This window comes from Triturus cristatus, chromosome 3_2 (genome assembly GCF_964204655.1).
Source record: "Triturus cristatus chromosome 3_2, aTriCri1.1, whole genome shotgun sequence".
Taxonomy (NCBI): Eukaryota; Metazoa; Chordata; class Amphibia; order Caudata; family Salamandridae; genus Triturus; species Triturus cristatus.
This window is the reverse complement of record NC_140584.1, coordinates 735,470,983-735,493,420: the sequence shown is the minus strand read 5'-3', so window position 1 is coordinate 735,493,420 and position 22,438 is coordinate 735,470,983. Positions and strand designations below refer to the sequence as shown.

The following is a 22,438-nucleotide window of genomic DNA, read 5'->3' as shown; positions in this document are numbered from 1 at the left end:
CCCTTTTTACACCTCTATGCAACGCAGCTCTGTGGCGCTTACTGGAGGTACCTAGTGGGCTAGTTTGACCCTAGGGACCCTTAGGATTCAAGGGGACTTAATCTCTCAACTTAAAACGGCCACAGGGCGCGTTTACACAGTGGTGAAGGGAGGGGACGGGGCCTGATGTGACGTGTGCAAACACGCCCTGTGGCGCATTTTAAGTTGGGGAAATAATTCCCTTTCAATCCTGAGGGACCGTGGGGGCCAACTAGCTCACCAGGTGCTTCCAGTAAGCGCCACTGATCTGCGTTGCAGAGAGGTGGTGCAGGCCGAGCCCCTTTTTACACCTCTCTGCAATGGCGCTTACTGGACGTACCTAGTGGGCTATTTTGCCCCTAGGGATCCTCAGGATTCAAGGGGACTTAATCTCCCAACTTAAAACGGCCACAGGGCGTATTTACACAGTGGGGGGACGAGGCCTGAGGTGACATGTGCATACACGCCCTCTGGCGCGTTTTAAGAGGTAGTTTTAATCCCCTGCCCTATTATATACTAGGGGCTTACAGAGGATGTCATGCTGATCACAGGGGGACCCCAACGCATAGTGTTCCCTAGTGTATGTTGGTGTTTTCACTGTATTCTGAGTGTCTTTTAACATAGCACTGGCTCTAGGACTGGTTAGTCAGACTCAGTTACCAACAGTATCCGTCTGAAAAATTTGAGGGTACAGGATGATTTTGTAACAAGGCATCTTTCTGCTCTTCTGTTTGTTCTTTCTGCACGTTATCCTTCTTCCTGCACTTTTGAGGACTTCTGTTGTTCTTTCTGCATTTCTTTTTTTTTCTTTCTGTACGTTTTTTCTTCTTTCTTCACATGTCCTATCTCTGTAGGCATAGTTAGAAATTAGCATTTAAAAAACCTTTGAAATTCACTGACAAAACCATAGGTTTCAGGCACGTTATAGTTAGGAATTAGCATTTAAAAAACCTTCGAAATTCACTGAAAAAACCATAGGTTTCAGGGGCGTTCTAGTTAGCTGGACTTTTTACTCGTACAAAACCATTGAAATTCCCCCGTTATAGTTAGTTCAGCTAACTATAACTCGCGCGCCCGCAATGCACTGCTGATGACGTCACATATTACATCACTCATGACATCACTGATGACATCTCAAATGACATCACTGATGACATCATCCTTGTGATAGTGGCAGACCTCCTCTCCCCCTAATATAACCTTTGATACACACATTCAAAAATAGAAACTAACATTTTCAAAACAATGGACATACCAATATCAGTTACAACAGCCTATTCAGTAATTCTAAGATCCACATACACATCCACTCATTCACCAACAGTCCTATACAGTCACTCATACATGTACTCACTCATCAGATGTACTCATACACCTATACATCCTGTTACACAATGCCACTCATCCATAGTTACTCACACACATAGTCACTCATGCTAATAAAGAATCAAACATCCATTTACTTGCATATACAGTTATACACACACCACCACACTTACTTCTACAGAAACTTACACATACTTAGTCTTTTAAACAATCACTTATAGAAACACATACTTATTCATACAGGAACTCTTTCAATCTCTCACTCTCACATATACTCACTTATATACACCAATAGTCACATATACTAGTTTAAAACATATGTAGTTACTCATAAAGACACTATTGAGACAGTCATTCACTCACTAACACACCCATGCACACACTCATCCACCCATACAGTCCTGCACACATGCTGTCTTCAACACATACAAAAAGTGAGTTACTCATTCATGCACCTATGCACTACGTAATACCCCCACCGAACCATACAGACACTCAGACACTCATACTTATACTCAAAAAACCAACTAATAACCTATATAGACACTCCTGTAGCTACTCTGCAACCACTTATACACAAAGTGAGAGACTGATACAGATATTTACATATTTAAACATTACTCACTAAGCCATGTATTCACTAAGATACACTTAATCAGTCAGTTATACAATCAATTTTTCAAAAACAAATCATCCATTTAGACACTTATATACCCATTTATTCTTCCATCGACCTTGAGATATACATATATAAAACATATGTCATTTTCAGAAAAACACACATTCACTGGATGATGTCATTTGAGATGTCATCAGTGATGTCACTGAACATGTCATGAGGAATGTAATATGTGACGTCATCAGCAGTGCATTGCGGGCGCGCGAGTTATAGTTAGCTGAACTAACTATAACGGGGGAATTTCTAAGGTTTTTTAAATGCTAATTCCTAACTACAACGTGCCTGAAACCTATGGTTTTTTCATATATATATATATCTACTGGCGGTCGCCAGTAGATAGTTTTAGTTAGGATCGTGTTTCCATAGGAAATCCGCAACATTCTATTTAGAATAACTTTGGCGCCGATTGACGAATCCTCCCGAAATTTTCAAAATAGGTGGGGCGCTCCGCTCGGCTCCTTCCCTGAAAGTCTCGGGGGGGATTCGTCAAGCGGGGGCTGAGAAAAAGGGGGGGTCCCAAAACGCGTTTTCCCCATGCATTTTTCCATAGGACCTTTAGTCCAAGCTACAGCCCGAACGGCTGAACAGAATTACTTGAAATTTGGCAGAGAGGTAGTCCTCAGGTCAGGGATGTGCCTTTTGCAGGTCTGGTGTAAATCTGTTCAGTATTTCCTGAGAAAATAGCATTTAAAAGCATATATATATCTATAAGCACGCACCGTGCGCGTACGGTAAAACTTACCGTACGCGCACGCTGCCATGCGCGAGCGCGATTCTGATTGGTTGTTAGATCTTAGTAAACATTCGAATCGGTCGAAACCGGGAAGTGTCGGCTGCCATTTTGTCTCTCGCAGTCTGAGGGGGTGAAAAACAAAGGTGGAGAACGTGAAAAGGGGGCAGGGTGGACAGTTCCTGACCCCCTAGCCTTTGTCAGGGGGTCCCAGAAGGACCCCCAAGGGCCAAAATTTCCTTTAAGTTTTTTTGCGAAAAATTGCGGAGTACGCATGGTGTGCGTACGGTACGCGCACGGTGAAAAACCTTAAAAAGAAAAAAACAAATACATAACTTAGCATTTAAAAAAGCGTACAAATTCACTCAAAAAACCATAGGTTTCACATACGTTATAGTTAGGAATTAGCATTTAAAAAACCTTGCAAATTCAATAAAAAACCATAGGTTTCACACATGTTATAGTTAGCTGGACATTTCACTCGTGAAAAACCATTGAAATTCCCCCGTTATAGTTAGTGCAGGCAACTATAACTCACGCGACCGCAATCCTCTGCTGATGACGTCAGATATTACATCACTGATGACATATGTGTCTTTCTGAAAAAAAAATATTTGTAATATATGTATAGCTAAAAATTAATGGAAGAAGACATGGGTAAATAAGTGTCTAAATACAGTGATGTAATATCTGACGTCATCAGCAGAGGATTGCGGTCGCGTGAGTTATAGTTGCCTGCACTAACTATAACGGGGGAATTTCAATGGTTTTTCACGAGTGAAATGTCCAGCTAACTATAACATGTGTGAAACCTGTGGTTTTTTAAGTATATATATATATATATATATATATGACGAGATGGAAAGATGCATGTTTCATAAATAAAGAGGTTTTGCAACCAACCTGACAGCTGAGTGCGGCCTCGTATCTGAGCAAATTGAGGAATCATTCATATCACGGCGGCTCCGGCCGTGGGGGCTACGCACCGCCTGAAAAGTAAAGGTCCGTGTGAGGGATACCTAATCCTTTCTGTTCCGGAGCTGCAGGGAAAAGAATTTAAACATGCAGAGTTTCATTTTGGGTTCACTGAAGGACTGAAAAATACATCCCGAAATTCACAACGCAAGAATCAAACCCACTGGAGGGTTTTAAAAATGCAGAATTGACTACAAGCCCCAGCATGCAGTGTGAGACTTATGAAATTAAATCGGCACACCGGAGGCCAATAAAAGAGAGCATGCAGAGGGGACATGTAGGCAAAGACTTTTGGTTCCTGTCGTTAGCCTCTGAAGAGAAGCAAAAGGCTTCGAAACGCGTAAGGCTGAGGGATTTCATGACGAGATGGAAAGATGCATGTTTCATAAATAAAGAGGTTTTGCAACCAACCTGACAGCTGAGTGCGGCCTCGTATCTGAGCAAATTGAGGAATCCTATATATACACACACACAACAATTCTCGCTTTCCAGCGAAGTTAAGACGCACTCACTCGTTTTCAGGATAAATTCAGGCAGATTTATTAAACAATTGCCATGCCCTACGCGTTTCGGTCAAACAACTCTGACCTTAATCCCGTGATCAAGGTCAGAGTTGTTTGACCGAAACGCGTAGGGCATGGCAATTGTTTAATAAATCCGCCTGAATTTATCCTGAAAACGAGTGAGTGCGTCTTAACTTCGCTGGAAAGCGAGAATTGTTGTATTGATATCGGCGTGGCTCTGCCGGAAAAGAAACGCACCGCCCCTAGAATCTGAGCACCAGCGTCGTAACTTGGGCTGCAAACCGAAGATAGATACAAATATATATATATATATGTATGTAATACACGTGTGTGTTGCAGTTTTATATAGTGCGAACACTTCCCAAGGGCATAGGAAGGATCTTCCAAATCACACAGGAAATAAAGCGATGTGTCCAGAATCAAAGGACGTTGAGCAAACGCCGGGGCTCAAAACTGGTTCCCAAGATCTAAAGTCAGCAGCTCCGGCCATTAGACCTTATCCATCTTTCTCAATTTATGTGTAAAAGCCATACACAAGAGTGGGATGATTGTGTATGATCACATATAGTGAGCACATTGTCTGTTGAAATGACTGAGTAAAAAACACACAACCGAAACAAATACTGGAAGTTTCACCAGGAGTCTTGCTTGAGAATACTTTTAAGGATGTGTTGTAAAACTGGACTTAAGGACCTATTTCAGCACCTTTGCGCCAGTAATGCTGGAAGAATTTTCAGAGTGTGGGTGCCGAATTCAGTGTTACATCACTTTAGTCATAGGGAGTGTGAAAATTCCTAGATTCAAACCAAGAACAAGTGTAGCAAATGTATTCAGCGGCAGAGTAGTAAGGGTGTAGTATGTAGCTATTGATGCATTTTGGAGCACACTGTTACAAATGCATTAATAACGCATTGTGTGGTATCACACTGCCATTTCCAGACCGCACATTTTCCATTGAAATGGACACTAAAATTGCACAGAGATACAATTTTACTGATAACATTATAGCACACAAATTATATTGTGCTGATTTGGGTTTCTGTTGATATGTATCACCAAATAAAGTGTTGTAATTAGTTTTTGATCCTATTAAGATCTTTGTTTCCATCACACTCCAGAATTACACAAAAATGTGCTTCATTTTTGGCTTCCTGAAATATGTGTACAGCTCATTTACAGGTTTTTAAATGTTGTTCTTTTACAAAAAAAAAATACACCATAGATCCTTTCTTTTCACACTCATTGTTCCCGGCAAGATTGTCGCTTTCACTTCACAAACCCCTCTCTCTTTGCAGTTAAAGAAATGTAAACACCAAACCCCATTTTAAAAGAATAAGCAACCGTTGTCAGAAGACATAGCCTGACATTTGACGACTGTCTTTGAAGCACAGCAAATGTGACCAAATAAACGCAAAATTTAAAGGCATCTTTATTTATTGCGCTTTAATTTTCTGAAGACCAAGACTTTAGTTACCCACCAAAAATCAGTGTGCGGCACACTAGTGAGTCGTAACCCACAGCGGAAAGCGCTGCTCCATTTGTAATGACCACCTCAAGGAGCTCATGCAGTCAAATTATCTGAGTAAGTAAAATGCTAAGCCAATTCTGGAGCAGTTGGTAATTTAGTCAAAGGGATAAAATACGCAGGCTTAGTGAAATAATCCACTGTAACTATCACTTTAGTGTGTCCTTGATTTACCGGCAGGTGCACAGTGAAATTCATAGGAATATTTGTTCTTGCCCAGAGGAAGTGGGTAAAGTTTGGTCTGTGATATTCACTCTTGGCTTAGACACACAAAATATGATTCTGCATAACATCTTCACACACTAATGGCCACCTGAAGTCACGTCGTACCTGTTCCAAAGTTTTAGTGATTGCCAAATGCCCTGCTTCTTGGCAATTATGACTCGACAAGAATAGATTTCTGCAAGGCCTTTGTGGGAATTATGGGGCATATGTATGAAGCCATTTTCCCGTTCGCAAACGGGACGATTCTCAGAATCGGCCCATTTGCGAACGGGAAAAAGCGTTTTGGGATGTATCATCCCAAAAGGCCCTCGCAATTTAAGGAATCGCAAAATTTGTGATTCCCTATTTTGCAAATGCTATTCCAATAGCAAATTGCGATATTGCTGTAAGGAATTGCAAATTACCACCAACTTCAAGTTGGTGGTAATTTGCGATTTCCACGAAAAAAGCACTTTTTTGCTTTTTTTCAGTGTCATGTGGCTCACATACATGCCCTTAGGGCATGTATGCGCACTACATGTGCACACATGCACATTTCAGGGGCGCAACAGGGTGTGCTTTTGGAACCCTTGCGTGTGCAATTTGTGAGTACCTATTGGGTGCTCTCAAATTGCGCACGCAGTTCCCATTCATTCCTTTGGGCCTCTTGGCCCATAGAAATGAATGGGAAGCTATTCCTTATTTACGACTTGCTATTTGCGAGTCGCAAATAAGGAATACGCAGGAATCGCTATTTTAAATGCGAAACCGACCTACATAGCAATTTGCGACTCTTTAATAGCGAGTCGCAAAATATCGCTATTAAGGACTTGCAAACTGTTCTTTCATACATGTGCCCCAAAAAGTCTATTCTTATTGAATAACAAATCCTATCTTATCATTCCTTAACCTAGGGCTTCTTCTAACCAGTCATTTAGAGATAGCTGGTTCTGTGCTTTCCGAATCTATAGAAGAAATTCCTAGGATGCTTGTTTCTGGTCCAGGGAGGACCTGGCTTGGCAGTTTGGGCTGGACTGTTCCCTTGAGGCACAGGGTCAAGACTGATTTGCATATGGCCAGGTCTAAACTGGGGTGGCATGGTGAGCAAAAGAACGATGGATTAAACCCAGATCTCTTGACTGGGGATTAATGTTTTGATTTGGTCTGCATTCCGTCCATAAATTGTGTGTCTTTTGCTGCTTTATATATGGACACAATCGCTCCTATCAACATGTAATCTGTTTCCTTAAGGTGTTTCTTTTGAAACCATAACAATTTGCTTCATTAAGAATGCTGTAGAATAATGTTATCATTATCAAGAAAGTTTCTCTTAATCTCATACGGTGCCTTTTTTTTCAGTTCATGAGATGATTTAGTTTTAAATCTTAAGATACAACTCACTTGGGATCCTGCAGCAACACAATGTGAAACCTCAAAAGTCAAACGTTTTTTGTACATCTGAACTTAAAACATGCTTCTTGACTTCAGTGCACTTTACTTCACCTGTGTATATGTTGTATTTGTGTGCTGCAAAATATTGTTCATTACTTTTTAAAGGAAACATTAGACACAAACTCTAAACAGTAGATACAAACGTTTGATAGTAAGTGACTCAACAAAATGTTATAATAAACCCATTTTTTTTCTACGCAGGTGGCTGATTATATTCCTCAGTTAGCGAAATTCAGTCCAGATTTATGGGGCGTTTCACTATGCACAGTGGACGGACAGAGGTACAGAATTTGGAAGGCTTGATTTACAATTTTGTGTATTTGTATGATCGTTATCAAGGGCAAAGACAGCCACTAACGTAACTAATCTTACGAAATAATAGTTGGAAAATCATGAAGGGAAATTCTGGTCAGTGATTGGAAAAAGTTCAATCAAAAAGGCAAAATTCAGGACAAAAGTTTAATTTTACAGACATGTCTGAGTAAATGTATGGCTGACGCGAGTACACATCAAAATAGGTTTGTTTTTTGATTTGTATAACACATAGTAGTATTGAACTAACAAACATATTTGGGCTTATTTAAGAATTTAAAAATTAACAAACATGCACACTTGAAAAATTTGATCGCCGACATAATGGGACAGTTGTTACTGGATTCTGCACCCTTATCCTGAATGTCAGCAGCAAAGCAGTGCTCTATTTCTGAACATGGAATCATTCTCAACAGCACTATCTGTTTTTGATTTTGGAGTGTTATTTTTGGCAGCGCTGGCAGACTCTTAGGAAGTTGTTTGTTCCCCTGCGAAAAACATAAACATCTATGCACAAATGTGTCCTAGTAACCTGGATTTGCAGTTCCTAAATTCACCATGTGATGTTGGTGGTAGCCCCTCTAACCACCCAAATGCTGGGTGGCAGCAGTCTGTCTCTCCACCCCCTCAGGGAGCTGCCTCTCTCGTACAAAGGCCCCATTGCCTTCTGAGTGGCAAGCTTTCTCCACATTAGCCATAGGCTCCAGTTCCTCTCTCCTTCGCATGCCACTTGCCCTTTGTGTGCGAGCTCCTCTCCCTACAAGACAGAGTGCCGCTATGTGCAGTTGCAGGTCGGGATTCTGCCTCTCTCTCTGCCCCATTGTAGCCATATCATCAAGGGATAATGGTCCGAGATTGTCCGAGCCAGATACTCTGAAGCAGTCACCTTGGAGCACAACCCATATCTAGTCTGGTGTGTAGCTGGTGCACTGCTGAGTAATATGTGTATTCTTGTTCTGTGGGGTGGATATTCCTCCATACCTCAAGTACCTGTCCAAATTCCGTTCACCTTTGAAGGTGTTGTGTTATTTAGTGGCATTCTGTGTTGGGCATAAGGGTGGTGGAGATGTCATGGTCCAGATCTAGCACACAGTTGAAATCTCCCCCTATATGCACGGGACTGGCAGGTTATGTGTGAGGGATGCGGTGAATTGGTCATATAAAGCAGAGTGGTTTGCATTTGGCCCATCAATCACCAGAACCGTCCGATATTTGTTATCAAATCGCCCTTCCGCCACTACGTATGTGCCCTCAATGTCGGCCTTGTACTTATCCAGTACGGAGGATACGTCCCGGGCCACCCATATTAATATCCCTCGTGCAAATGCTTAGTAAGTTGTGCCATACAACTGTCCCCACCATTTCCTACAGAGCTTGGCAAGTTCTGTCTGTACCAAGTGTGTCTCCTGCAAGAAGGCTTCTTTATATCTGTCGTCTCCTAAGGTACGTGTACATTGCATAGAGTTGTTGAGGGGCCATTATGTTTCGTATAATCTTCGTTATGATTTTGTAAGAATGGACATGTGGCCCACTAGTTTGCACCATCCCTCAGGTGAGTGAGTGATTGTAGTAGTTTGTGTGGTACTGCCTGCTGTGCCTCAAGTTGTGTGCATAAACCCCTATCCTTCCTCGGGCCTATGGTCTTTTTTTTAAATATCAAATGAATGATGTGGAGTCCGGTGGTGTACTGTGCTTAAGAAATATTGATCTGTGTGTCCCACAAACAACTATACCCGTCACCCCCCTAGACGTGGTGCTGCGCTTGATCCCTGCCATCAACACTGGATAACTCTGAACCAGAAGAACCAAATACAATGGTTGTTGCAATATCCAATTCGGAGCATGGTGGTGATAATCATGTCAAATCCTTCTCCTGTGGTTCAAGCACCCTATCAATGTATCATCTACTCTGCCCATTTCACTCTTTGTTACCTCCATTAACTGATGACGCCTTCTTGCCCCCTCCCCCCTTGCTGTGCCATTTGATTGTTCATACCCCTCCTTCAGCCAAGACCGTCTGCCAGGCTCTGTGTCAAATGTAGGGCCCGCTAGTAGGACCCTGATAAGGACCCAGATTTGTCAGTGTCCAGTTCTAATTTTTAGCCATTTTCTGATATTAGATGCAGGTAATAAATCTCTGTCATCTGATGTCTGAACATAAAAGGAAAGGTTGATGTTTCAACTCCTAACGAAAGGAAGCCAAGGTTGATCAGTAACTGCTGGCTGCTGAAGAATTCCGTCATGACAGCTAACCTGCTCCCTGTTATCCACAAACAACCGTGAATACTCTGAGAGCCAATGAGGCCCTGCTTATTGAATCATCAGCCTGAAGTTCTCTTGCTGTCTTTCCTGGTACCTTCACTTCCTCCACCCCAGTCCTGATGAAGACTCCACTCCCAAGGCGTATAGTTTGCCCTTCTGCTTAGGAGTTGAAACGTTGACTTTTCCTTTTATGTTCAGACATCAGATGACAGTGATGTATTATCTGCATCTAATATATTATGTTATGATTTATCATTTGTGTATTTGCCAGGCATCTGGCTGGATAGATTGTAAATATTGAATGATGATGTATATATGCACACTACTATCCTTTCTCACATCACTTTCACTATCCCCTTCATGCACTCACCTTCCCTTGAGCACCTGTTCTTGAGAAATACATTTTTGTTTATAAGATTTGAGACAACCGAACATTATATTGTAATAAACCCATAACCATGTATGGAATGACTTAATGGTGGTGTCTAATTTTGAAATAATAATGATTTTCTCTTGCTCTGTATGTAATTGCTTCCCACTGTGACGATATCTTTCTGTACCGTAAACTACCCGGGTCCAGTGGCCTTTTGGGTTACCCCATTGTTGTATAACTTTGGTGCTATGTTGTGCCCTCTTGGCAGGCTCCCACTGCCCACTGCCCTCAATGGCAGACCTTGAAGCACCTGCCCAGACACTTGATTGAACTTCTGTTGCCAAATGGACTGGCTGGATAATGTTTCCCTTTTCCACGTGATGCAATGATTTTTTCTTGTGCGGGGAGGCCGTGTGGCCACTCACCCGAGAAAATCCAGCTTCCCCCCCAGGATCCAGCCAGCTGATAACGCTGTGGCTCAACTGGGCGGTTTGCACGTGCGATCCTCCTTGCCGCCTGCTGTTACAGGGCACTCCGCAATCCTCACGCTGAACGTCGGGTGGGCTCAGACATCAGCTGCCAGGATCCGAGGACCTTAATTAGCCATCCAAGGCTGTGACATGAGCGCCGCGCACTTCAGCAGGTGCATGACCACCACACAGCATTCAGGACGACATCAACTCGTCGCCAATGTGGTGTCGGGTATTATTATATACACTGTGATCAATATTGTACGCTTCGTGCAGCAGGGAGTGACGCAGGTTCATAAATGACTCGGACATCAATATGTTGGTTTGCTGGCTCCGGCCCGGATCTTCTCTCCCTCACATCCGGCCGGGGATATCTTTATTACCTACGCACCCCATGGTGCAGCCTACACTACTCCTGCAGGCATCATAGGGGCTTCCACTGACACCCTCCCCCAATTTGCATACAGGGCATACATGAACTATTTCATGCCGCTCCTGTTACGTCACAGGAGCGATACTACAGTGCCCTCACTTTAGACAAGGACGTCGGGAGCCACCAGGGCCTGGTTGCTTTGCAGGTCCCAACGCCTGCTGCAGCTGCTGCTGCTGACTCGCATCCACTGCAGCCTCTCTTACTTCTGCAAGTGTTGTGTCCCATGCCTGTTCATCCAGTTACCGGTATTGGCTGCACTCGGTCGAACGGAGAGCAAATTTGCACCAGTTGAGTACGCCAAGCTGCAGCCCACACCGCAGGATTTCACTTCCCGACATCAACCTCTGGCACGGGCGCCAGCTTAAATTGCCGTACCCCTGTGGGCTGCACTTGGAGGTGGGGGGGCTGCACTTGATGCCACTTGTGTCAGCAAGTCTTAGCCTGGATTCTGTAGGATGGTCGGCCCAGCTGCAGACAGAGCTCAGTTCTACATGTCTGTCTTGGCCGCCATCTTGGACATGACCCCTATGACTGTAGTTCTCTATACCCATTAAGTTTGCCTGGCTTAATGGGTATAGAGTTGACTTTACCCATTTGTCTGGTATGAATTTTAGTAGGGTAACAAAAATTCCACACTCTTATGCATGTCTTTTCCTGTCCAGCATCCCGTAGATTGCTAACTAGTTGTAAATGTAAAATAGTCTATAAACTATGTATTGCAGTTACTTATTTTGATAATTTTTGTTCTTGCTCCTTTTAGGCATTCTGTTGGCGATACCAAAGTCCCATTTTGCCTTCAGTCTTGTGTGAAGCCTCTTAAGTATGCGATTGCTGTTAATGACCTCGGCACAGACTATGTTCATAGATATGTTGGTAAAGAGCCGAGTGGTTTACGATTCAACAAACTGTTCCTGAATGAAGATGGTAAGAAGTTACAGTATGTGCAGAATAAAATTCAAACCACCTTGATTTGCTTGTGAAACAGGATCCAGTATCGCTGAATAATTGTTACTTCAGTTTAGAGTGACAGTATACACACAATGGATAATATCCTATCATTCAAAGTAAAGTAACACGATTGTAACATGACTCTTCTAAAGATTCTCAATGTTTGGAAGGGAATGGCTCAAAGTTAAACAGTACAGGTTCTCAACCACAAGATTCTGTCGATGGGCTGTTTCAAATCGATAAAGTGAGAAATCTGCGTTGCCCCTTCGGTGACTCATTAAGTAATGAGCGCTGCATTCCCCCACCCACCAATGAGCTCCGATTCGGTGAGGGCAGTTAGAGACAGGCAGCGCTGCCAAGGAACCGCTGATGCAATTCCAGTTCATGAGAAATTGAGTGGTATTACAGCAGAATGGAACACGATGATAGAAAAATAAAACGATACGCCCATACACGCAATTAGGAGCAGGAGTGATACCTGCAAGGGTTTATGCACCATCTTAAACATGTTTAACCCGATATAATTGAGCGCAGTTGATGTGGGTCATAGTGGCGCCTGCTATTTAAAGTGCTATAAAGTCTCAAGAATGTGAAAAGTATGTGATACTTGTAATCAAGTTATCTTCTCTGGCATTTTTGTTGCATCATCAGCTCTGTTTCGTGTATACTACTTGTCACACTCTCTCTTGCAAAAAAATTCAGATATTGGTAAAGATGAATGCCCAGAATCACTGCTTGCACAGTATTTAAATATTTGGAATGTCATAAGGATCCTCAACCTACGGGTGTCAGTTTTAGATATTGTGGTTCCAATGGAAACCGTTACACGCAACCGTAAATACCAAAGTTGCCAGTGTTTATCTCCAAAAATTAAGTACAGTTGAAAAATCAGAAAACAATCTGGCAGAAAATCAGTGACCAGGGAAATAAACTGAGATATTTGCATTCAGGGTGTAAATATATTCGAGCCCCCAAAAATCCTGTTACTGATGGGAATTTTTAAAAACTTAAAACACATCTAAGCATATCGGTCATATTATTGAGAAACAGGGCAACTTTTAGGTGTCTAAGGCTGAGCTACGTGCATCACGAGACCTAGGGGCCAATATTTTTGTGGCAAGTGTGGATTTCTGTGAACCAACCTTATACTAATAGGTGAGGTCTCAACATGCAGATTCTGAGCGAGTCGCAGTTCGGCCTACCTCATGAATATGAATGAGGAAGGTCTCAAATTGCAATGTACTCCAGCTGGAGGCCATCAAAGGGATGGTGACCTGCTAGGATCAGCAGATCGCCATGTCTTTAATTGCATTTAAGTGTACTTTTTTTATTGCAGCTAATTTTCCTTAAAGGAAACAGGCCTGTGTTTAAAAAAGATTACCTTTAAAATAAAATAAAAAGTATGGGAGTTGGAAGTGGTCCCCTGCCTGCTTGCCCCCCCCGAACAAATGTTTTTTTGTTTAAATTCACAATGGAGCATGGGTCTTGGGGAGACCCTTCCTTTTTAGGTCAAGCCTACAGCAGCGCATGCGCTGTTGTTCGACTTTTGTAAGTGGGATTTAAAAAGGCTTCCCACCGGCATTTGCTGACCTAATGCTTGCGTTTTCGCGTGAACGTGCAATTACTTTCACTTTGGGCGCTGCTGCGCGTGCACCACTCGCGTGTTTTCGGGCGCGCGCGCCTTCGCCTCTCTCTCCTGCTGCAGCCCCCATCTTTGCATTCCCCGCGACCAATGCTTGTTGTGTTGGCCATCCCAACGCCTCGCTGCTTGTCCTCCTGCTGAGAAAACGCTTTCGTGCTAGCATTCAAAACAACATGTGAATAAGTACGCTTTCAATAACTGCGCTGACCAAGCTTCTGCTTTTAAGGTGAGCTATGTAAAATGTCTCCTCACGCTTCCTGTTGTGCGTTAAATAAATAAACATTGCCGTCCTACGATATCACCGCTTGCTTGCTTCCAGTTCTATTTCTTGGTGGTGAAGTTGCCCTACTTCTAACTTTCAAACCGCTGTGTGGGGAACAACCTTTACAACGCAACTTTTACAACGCACTACACTTACAACGCATTTTTTACAACGCACAATCCATTACAACGCATGACATTACAACGCAGGACACTACAACGCATTTTTAAAAACTACCTTTACAACGCATACCATTACAACGCATACTACCATTACAACGCATACCATTACAACGCATAATATAGTAATATACTATCCAACACTTACCCTACTGTTGCACCCCCTGGAGTTAGAATAGCAATTTTTACCCCTATACTATCCAACACTTACCCTACTGTTGCACCCCCTGGAGTTAGAATAGTAATTTTTACCCCTATACTATCCAACACTTACCCTACTGTTGCACCCCCTGGAGTTAGAATAGCAATTTTTACCCCTATACTATCCAACACTTACCCTACTGTTGCACCCCCTGGAGTTAGAATAGTAATTTTTACCCCTATACTATCCAACACTTACCCTACTGTTGCACCCCCTTGAGTTAGAATAGTAATTTTTACCCCTATACTATCCAACACTTACCCTACTGTTGCACCCCCTGGAGTTAGAATAGTAATTTTTACCCCTATACTATCCAACACTTACCCTACTGTTGCACCCCCTGGAGTTAGATTAGTAATTTTTACCCCTATACTATCCAACACTTACCCTACTGTTGCACCCCCTTGAGTTAGAATAGTAATTTTTACCCCTATACTATCCAACATTTACCCTACTGTTGCACCCCCTGGAGTTAGAATAGTAATTTTTACCCCTATACTATCCAACACTTACCCTACTGTTGCACCCCCTGGAGTTAGAATAGTAATTTTTACCCCTATACTATCCAACACTTACCCTACTGTTGCACCCCCTGAAGTTAGAATAGTAATTTTTACCCCTATACTATCCAACATTTACCCTACTGTTGCACCCCCTGGAGTTAGAATAGTAATTTTTACCCCTATACTATCCAACACTTACCCTACTGTTGCACCCCCTGGAGTTAGAATAGTAATTTTTACCCCTATACTATCCAACACTTACCCTACTGCTGCACCCCCTGGAGTTAGAATAGTAATTTTTAACCCTATACTATCCAACACTTACCCTACTGTTGCACCCCCTGGAGTTAGATTAGTAATTTTTAACCCTATACTATCTAATACTTACCTTAAATGTAATTTTATATTATGCGTTGTAATGGTATGCGTTGTAATGGTAGTATGCGTTGTAATGGATATGCGTTGTAAAGGTAGTTTTTAAAAATGCGTTGTAGTGTCCTGCGTTGTAATGTCATGCGTTGTAATGGATTGTGCGTTGTAAAAAATGCGTTGTAAAGGTATGCGTTGTAATAGTATGCGTTGTAACGTCATACATCCCCGCTGTGTGCATAGCACTTGTGAGAGTGGCCACTGTGGAGGAGCTATCTGTGAAGCTTTTCAGCAGGAAACCTCACGGAGCGGTTCTTGCCGTGACACGCTCTTTCATACAGAGATGATTGCTAGGCTGCTCTCTTCTGCATACAGTACCGTTCCTCTACCAAAGTCCTATGTAACTAAGCCTTCCGCTTGCCGTTTACCTTTGTTTATCTCCCCCCTGGCTGCACGCTTTTTCAGCGTGCTTTTAAATATACTCTTGTCGTGTTAGCAGCATTTCACTGTTGTTTTTGTGTTGGCCATCCCAACGCCTCGCTGCTTGCCCTCCTGCTGAGAAAACGCTTCCCTGCCAGCATTCAAAACATCATGTGAATAACTACGCTTTCAATAACTGCGCTGACCAAGCTTCTGCTTTTAAGGGGAGCCATGTAAAATATCTCCTCACGCTCCCTGTTGTGCGTTAAATAAACATTGCCGTCCCACAATATCACCGCTTGCTTGCTTCCAGTTCTATTTCTTGATGGTGAAGTTGCCCTACTGCTAACTTTCAAACCGCTGTGTGCATAGCGCTTGTGAGAGTGGCCACTGTGGAGGAGCTAGCTGTGAAGCTTTTCAGTAGGAAACCTCACGGAGCGGTTCTTGCTGTGACGCGCACTCTTTCATACAGAGATGATTGCTAGGCTGCTCTCTTCTGCATACAGTACCGTTCCTCTAACAAAGTCCAATGTAAGTAAGCCTTCCGCTTGCCGTTTACCTTTTGTTTTTCTCCCCCTGGCTGCACGCTTTTTCAGCGTTCTTTTAAATGTACTCTTGTCATGTTAGCAGCATTTAACTGTTGTCAGCAACCCTCCGACCCCCTTCCCTCTGTCCTCCACTTCCCCCACACCCACCCTCGCTTGAGTTTCACCACAGTCAGAATCCAGGCATGTTCCTTCTTTTCTCAGCATGCACAGGTCTCCCTGGTGCCCACCCTCTAACTTCCATGAGGCACCTCTCAAGAGTTCTACATTGAAATACTAGCAAGCGCTAAGACACGAGACACCAATCACTAGGAGCACCTGCCGTACTTCGGACAAGGATATGGTCTAATGGCTAGACTGCCGACTTTGGAAATGGGAAACCAAGGTTCGAGAATCTGGGTCGACTACACATCCTGTGATTCTGGGCAAATCGCTTATTCTCCCCGTTCCTCCCAATAACAAGCATTTGCAATGCAATAGATTTACGCGGGTTTGAGCTATTGACATTGCAAATTACAATGCCTTTTATTTTTGTTTCCGTTTTTAAAACATAAATAAAAGGCATTGTCATTTACAATGCCAATAGCTTAAACTCGCGTAAATGCGAGACCTATTGCATTGCAAATGCTTGTTGTGAATGGCTTACCATCACAACTTGGAAGTCTGTAAATGTCTAAAGTTTTGCAACCAAATCTAGGGGCACCTTCAACATGGCCCATAGTGATTCTTTATGGGGTCACAAACCAGTTTTAAAAGTCTGTAATCATTTACAATCCTAAAATAGGGTTTGTAAATGTAAAGAAAATGACCCACTGCTATTAGTGGCAGTTCCAAGGGCAGGAAAAATGTTATTGTATTAAAAAGACACCCGGCAACTATAAAAATGAAAGCTCACAATGGACAACTAACATTTCGAAAATATGTTTTGGCTTGTATTGGGATTCTTTCATCCAGTGGATGAAAGACTCAACAATACAAGCCACAACTTTTTTCGAAGCGAATGGATTATTCTCTTGTAGGGGATTTCCGTGTATAGTCATAAACACTTGAATAGTCCCGCCCATGTGCTGGGACCCCGGAGCACTTCCTTATATATATCTTCTTAAGGGGATATTTTTCGCCTTTCTTCAGGAAGGCCTGCAAAGACATGTAAGAGATAGAAAAGACAATAATGCAGCCTAACTAACTAGGCTACACTGGCCACAACTTCCTTCTGAAGTGAAAAAAGATAGCCAGCAATTTGTATGGAGTTTAATACACAGAGAAACTCCCCTTCACAAAAACTCCTTTTTTCATGATAGAGATGAAAGGGTTGGACAGAGTAGCCCCATAGGGTGCCATTATATGTCTCAAAATAGAAGCTGTGCCTTTAAGAGTTCCAGAGACCACCAGTATCCCATGATGCACAGTCAATGGCAGTTACTACAGTTCTTTTTTCAGGCTCCTGTTAACAGGACCCTGGAGCATTGAGCTCTACCAATTTTGGTGTTTTTCATCAAAAATCTCTTCAGAATTTGACTTTTAACAGTTTCCCTCTACATCTTTGGTCTTTCTTTTCCCTTTGCTGTCTTTTTCTGACAGGAATTCCACAGTTTTCAGTCAAAAATGCCATCCCTTTTGATAAGTGCCCTGACTGTGGAAGGAAAAAGGCCAAGTCTGACTCTAACAGAGTGTATTCTTTGCCTGCCTGCTTCTCATATTCCTGATGCCTGTTCCATCTGTAAAACCTTTTACAGGCGCACCCTGTGTGACAGAGAAAATTCGGCTTCAAGGAATTGAAGAAAGAAGAAAACACCAGGCCAGGTCAACTGGTGGGACCTCAGAGCGAGGAGAGGATCAGTCCTCTACCAGGGCTCTGTCTTCAGCCTCTCGGGGGCTCCCCAGAAGAAGAAGGGCTGAAAAACGGCGCCGGTTCCGGTCAACGTCGAAGACTACGACGTCGAGAGCAGGTATAGCACTGACCTGTATGCCGTCGACTCAGGGCCCTGTGTTGAAACGACATCTACGTTCTACGTCGAGGAGAAGATCTTCAAAACAGGTGGCGGAATCAACGGGGAGACCTCCTTGTTCGCTGTCGAGAAACCCTACGCCGCCGTCGAAAACATTGTCTCTTCATTCGACGTCGACTCACCCTTGTCGATCGACGTCAACTCACCATCGTCGATCACCGTCGAGAAGCCACCGGGGATCGCCGTCGAGAAGCCACCGGGGATCGCCGTCGAGAAGCCACCGGGGATCGCCGTCGAGAAGCCACCAGCGGTCGCCGTCGAAAAGACACCTACGGTCGCCGTCGAAAAGACACCGATGCTCAACGTCGAGAAGACACCGTAAATCTCCGACTCGATAGACGTCGAGTCTAAGTTCTAGGTCGCGACGACGTTGAAGGTCACCATCGACCAGCAGGTCGATGTTGAGGGGGAAAGATGGATCATCTTCGGAATCTATGGCTCCTTCCTCATTCCAAGTGGCTAGAAAAAGGAGATTAATTTATACTTCGGATTCGGAGTATTCACAGACATATTCCCCATCTAGGTCACCAGCTCCATCTTCTCATTGACCAGATGATCCTCTGCCGCCTCCTCCGCCTCCTTGGCCTACTACCCCCTCGGCCCACTACGCCTTCTCCTGCACTTCGAAGACCAAGATCCAAGTCTTATGTGAGGGACCGTTCTCGCAGCCATAAGTGTTCCTCAACTCGTTCACATCGGCGACATCATGGTGAGCGATCTCGCTCTCGACACACCAGGGACACATTCTCTACAAGTACTGGAAGATATTCCCCCTACGTTATCAGATTCTCCTCCTCAAAGGGTTTTACCTATTGATGACATTACGACTTTTCAAGAAGTTTTGGTGCAAGGAGCATCCAAACTGAACATTCCAATGTCCACACAGATTCCATCGACCTCTGTAATTAACAGAGAGAAGCCTCTTGTCCCTTGCTTCCTCTGGTACTGGGCTTAGTAGAACCGGCAATGGAACTTTTTCTAACTCCTTCTTCCGTTAAATCAGCTCCTTCCAGAGTGCAAAAAAAAGTACCATCCTATAGAGCAGGAGCCCACATTCCTACGGACAGACCCAACTCCAGATTCTGTCATTGTAGTGGCAGTGAAGAAACGGCATACTACGGCTCCAAGATCCACTGGATAAAGAGAGTCGTAAGATAGACTCAGTGGGGAGGAAGGTATGCAACACAGCAGCGACATCTATGAAAGCTGCGAATGCCACAGCTCTGCTGGAAAGATATGACCTGGCACTGTGGGAGTCTCTCCAGCAGTTTGCAGATCATCTCCCCAGGACAAAAGAGAGGATTTTAATGAGATCCTTAGGGAAGGCCTTATGGTGTCTAACCAAGTCATTAGTGCGGTGGTGGACACATCCCTTTTATCTGCACATGGGTATTGCCACGGGGTGGCACTCAGAAGGCATTCATGGCTTCGCTTAACCTCTCTCAAGCCTGAAGCACAACAACGTATCCTGAATCTGTCTTCTTCAGGGACAACTCTTTTCGGCTCTCGTGCAGATGAGGAGATGGCCCGAATGAAAGTGGAGAAGGAGACACTAAAGGCTGTTGGTCTTGAAAAACCTTAAGACCAACGTAAATCCTTCTGCCCTTTTTCGCGTAGATACTCGCAACAGAGGTTTCAAAGGTATCCGGGCCGACAAACCGGTACACAGCAGTCGTACCAACTATCTTACCAACCTTTCCAAAAGCGACAACCAAGAGGAAGGTCAGGACAGCAGCCTGTGCAAGGAAACTAGGCGCCTACTGGTTCCAAACCCTGAATACTATCTTCCCCCTCTTCTGTTACCCACTCCGGTAGGGGGAAGCATTCAACATTTCTTGGCAGAGTGGCAAAAAATAACAAAAGACAATTGGGTTCTGAATATTGTTCGCAAAGGATACTCTCTACGTTTCATCAGCCCTCCACCATCAATTCCTCTAACACAGTCAAGACTCCAACTGTGCCAATTACAAATGGAAGCCAACATTCTCTTACAAAAACAGGCAGTAGAACCTGTTCCTCCTTTACAACAAGGAAAAGGGCTGTATTCAAGATTCTTTCCTGTGAAAATTAAGGACCAGAACAAGTTCAGATCCATTTTTGATTTAAGAAAGGCAAACAAGTGGATTCGGAGAGAGAAATTCCGAATGTTAGCATTACACCAGATCTACCCTCAACTACATCGAGGGGATTGGTTATGCACAATAGACCTGCAGGACGCATACTTCCACATTCCCATCATAAGGAAGCATTGCAAGTTCCTGAGGTTCACAGTGGGGAACAACCACTATCAATACTGAAGTCCGCTCCCAGGACCTTCTCCAAGTGCATGGCGGTGATTGCTGCCCATCTGAGGAAGCACAAAGTGTTTGTCTACCCATACCTAGACGACTGGCTGATCAAGGCATCCACGTGTCAGGAGGCTCAACTACACTTCAATTGGACATCCGACCTTCTCCTTCGTTTGGGTCTTCACATCAATCAAACAAAGTCTATCTCGACTTCTGTACAGTGCCTGCAATATCTGGGAATATCCATCGATACTCGCACGGCAAACGTGTATCCTTCAGAGGAGAGACGCTTATCGATCCTTCAGAAGGCTCATGCTCTCATGAAAATGTCTTCCCAATGGTGAGGAAGGTCTCTTCTCTTCTGGGCTCCATGGCGTCATGTATATTCCTCACACCGAATGCACGTCTCCACTTGAGACCCCTGCAAGAATGTCTGGAGGACCAATGGGACCAGCGAATAGGGGATAGGGAGGACCGGATTCAACTGTCACAACATGCCCTCGGTCCATCAAATGGTGGTGCTCGCCCACCAATCTCTTACGAGGGATTCCCTTCCACAAGGAGACACCTACGCAAACCATAGTAACGGATGCCTCTCTCCGAGAATGGGGAGCGCAGACAGATCACCTTCAAATTCAGGGCAAATGGTCACCAAAGGAAACTACTCATCATACCAATCTGTTAGAGTTACAAGTAGTTAATTTGGCTCTGAAGCTTTTTAACCATCATTCCGTGCTAGCTCCGGTAGACAGGAGTGTTGTAGTGTACCACTCTCTGTGTCAGGCAGGCTATCTTGAAACAAATCCTTGCTTTGAGAGGGAGCCACTTGAGTTGAATTAGGTCCAGCATGATGTGATCGCGTTTTCTAGAACCTGTAATGAGTCTGGCAGCAGAGTTCAGGGTAGCCCTTAGAGGGGCTAGATTAGCTTTAGGAAGCCCAGCCAGGGTCACAATTCCATAATCCAAGCAGGAGATGACAAGGGACTTGACTGCTAACTGCATATCATCGGGAGGCAAGAACGGTTTGATTTTCCTTAAAGTTTTGAGTTGAGGATTGGCTCCTCTAGTTGTTGAACTAATGTGGTCTTTCATGCTCAGGTGTTTGTCCAGCGTTTTGCCTAAAGATCTGGTGGAATCCACAATATGTGGAGTGCATTTGAGGGCCGTTAGCTGTTTGAGCCAGTAGGATGTTTGTGGGGGGCAATCAGTAGGAATTCAGTCTTGAGGGTATTTAGCATAATGTGATTGTGAATTAGGCAATGTTGAGTTTTCATGTGGGCAGAGTTAAGAGTTTTGATATAGTCAGGTGAAGAGATTTCTAGGTTTATTTGAGAGTCGTCTGCATACATGTGATAATATATATTCGAGTGGTTCAGAATTTCCGTAAGTGGTTCCATGTACAGGTTGAAGAGCGTGGGTGATAGTGCAGATCCTTAAGGGACCCTAATTGAGACTGGTGTGTTGTTAAAAAGGGAATAGTTGACTTTGGTTCTCTTTGATCTATTGTGTGGGAATGAGGTAAACCAATTTAAAACGGTGCCTGATAAGCCCATCCTTTTTTCGAGAAGATCAATAAAGTTATTGTTAGAAATGCGATTTCTGGTTGGCTGAGGCTTGCGCCAAAGCCAGGCAGAAACCACCACTCTAGTCAGGGCTGGGGAGTTACACGCCAAAGATAACCCCTGCTCACCCCCTTGGTAGCTTGGCACGAGCAGACAGGCTTATCCCTGAGGCGATGTGTAAAGCGTTTGCGCGCGCACCCAGCAACAACACCCAAGGCCCACCACA

The 22,438-nt window shown here is 43.8% G+C and overlaps 1 protein-coding gene across 2 annotated transcripts in view; it reads left to right on the top strand.

The window, feature by feature from the left end:
* The window catches only part of GLS (glutaminase), a 932,984-nt gene that overhangs the window by 222,499 nt on the left and 688,047 nt on the right, over positions 1 to 22,438 (top strand). For both annotated transcript variants that reach the window (XM_085648790.1, XM_085648791.1), the window contains exons 5-6: positions 7,635 to 7,714; positions 12,044 to 12,207. In XM_085648790.1, coding sequence (XP_085504916.1) covers positions 7,635 to 7,714; positions 12,044 to 12,207 — 244 coding nt within the window. The remainder of the gene's footprint in view (positions 1 to 7,634; positions 7,715 to 12,043; positions 12,208 to 22,438) is intronic.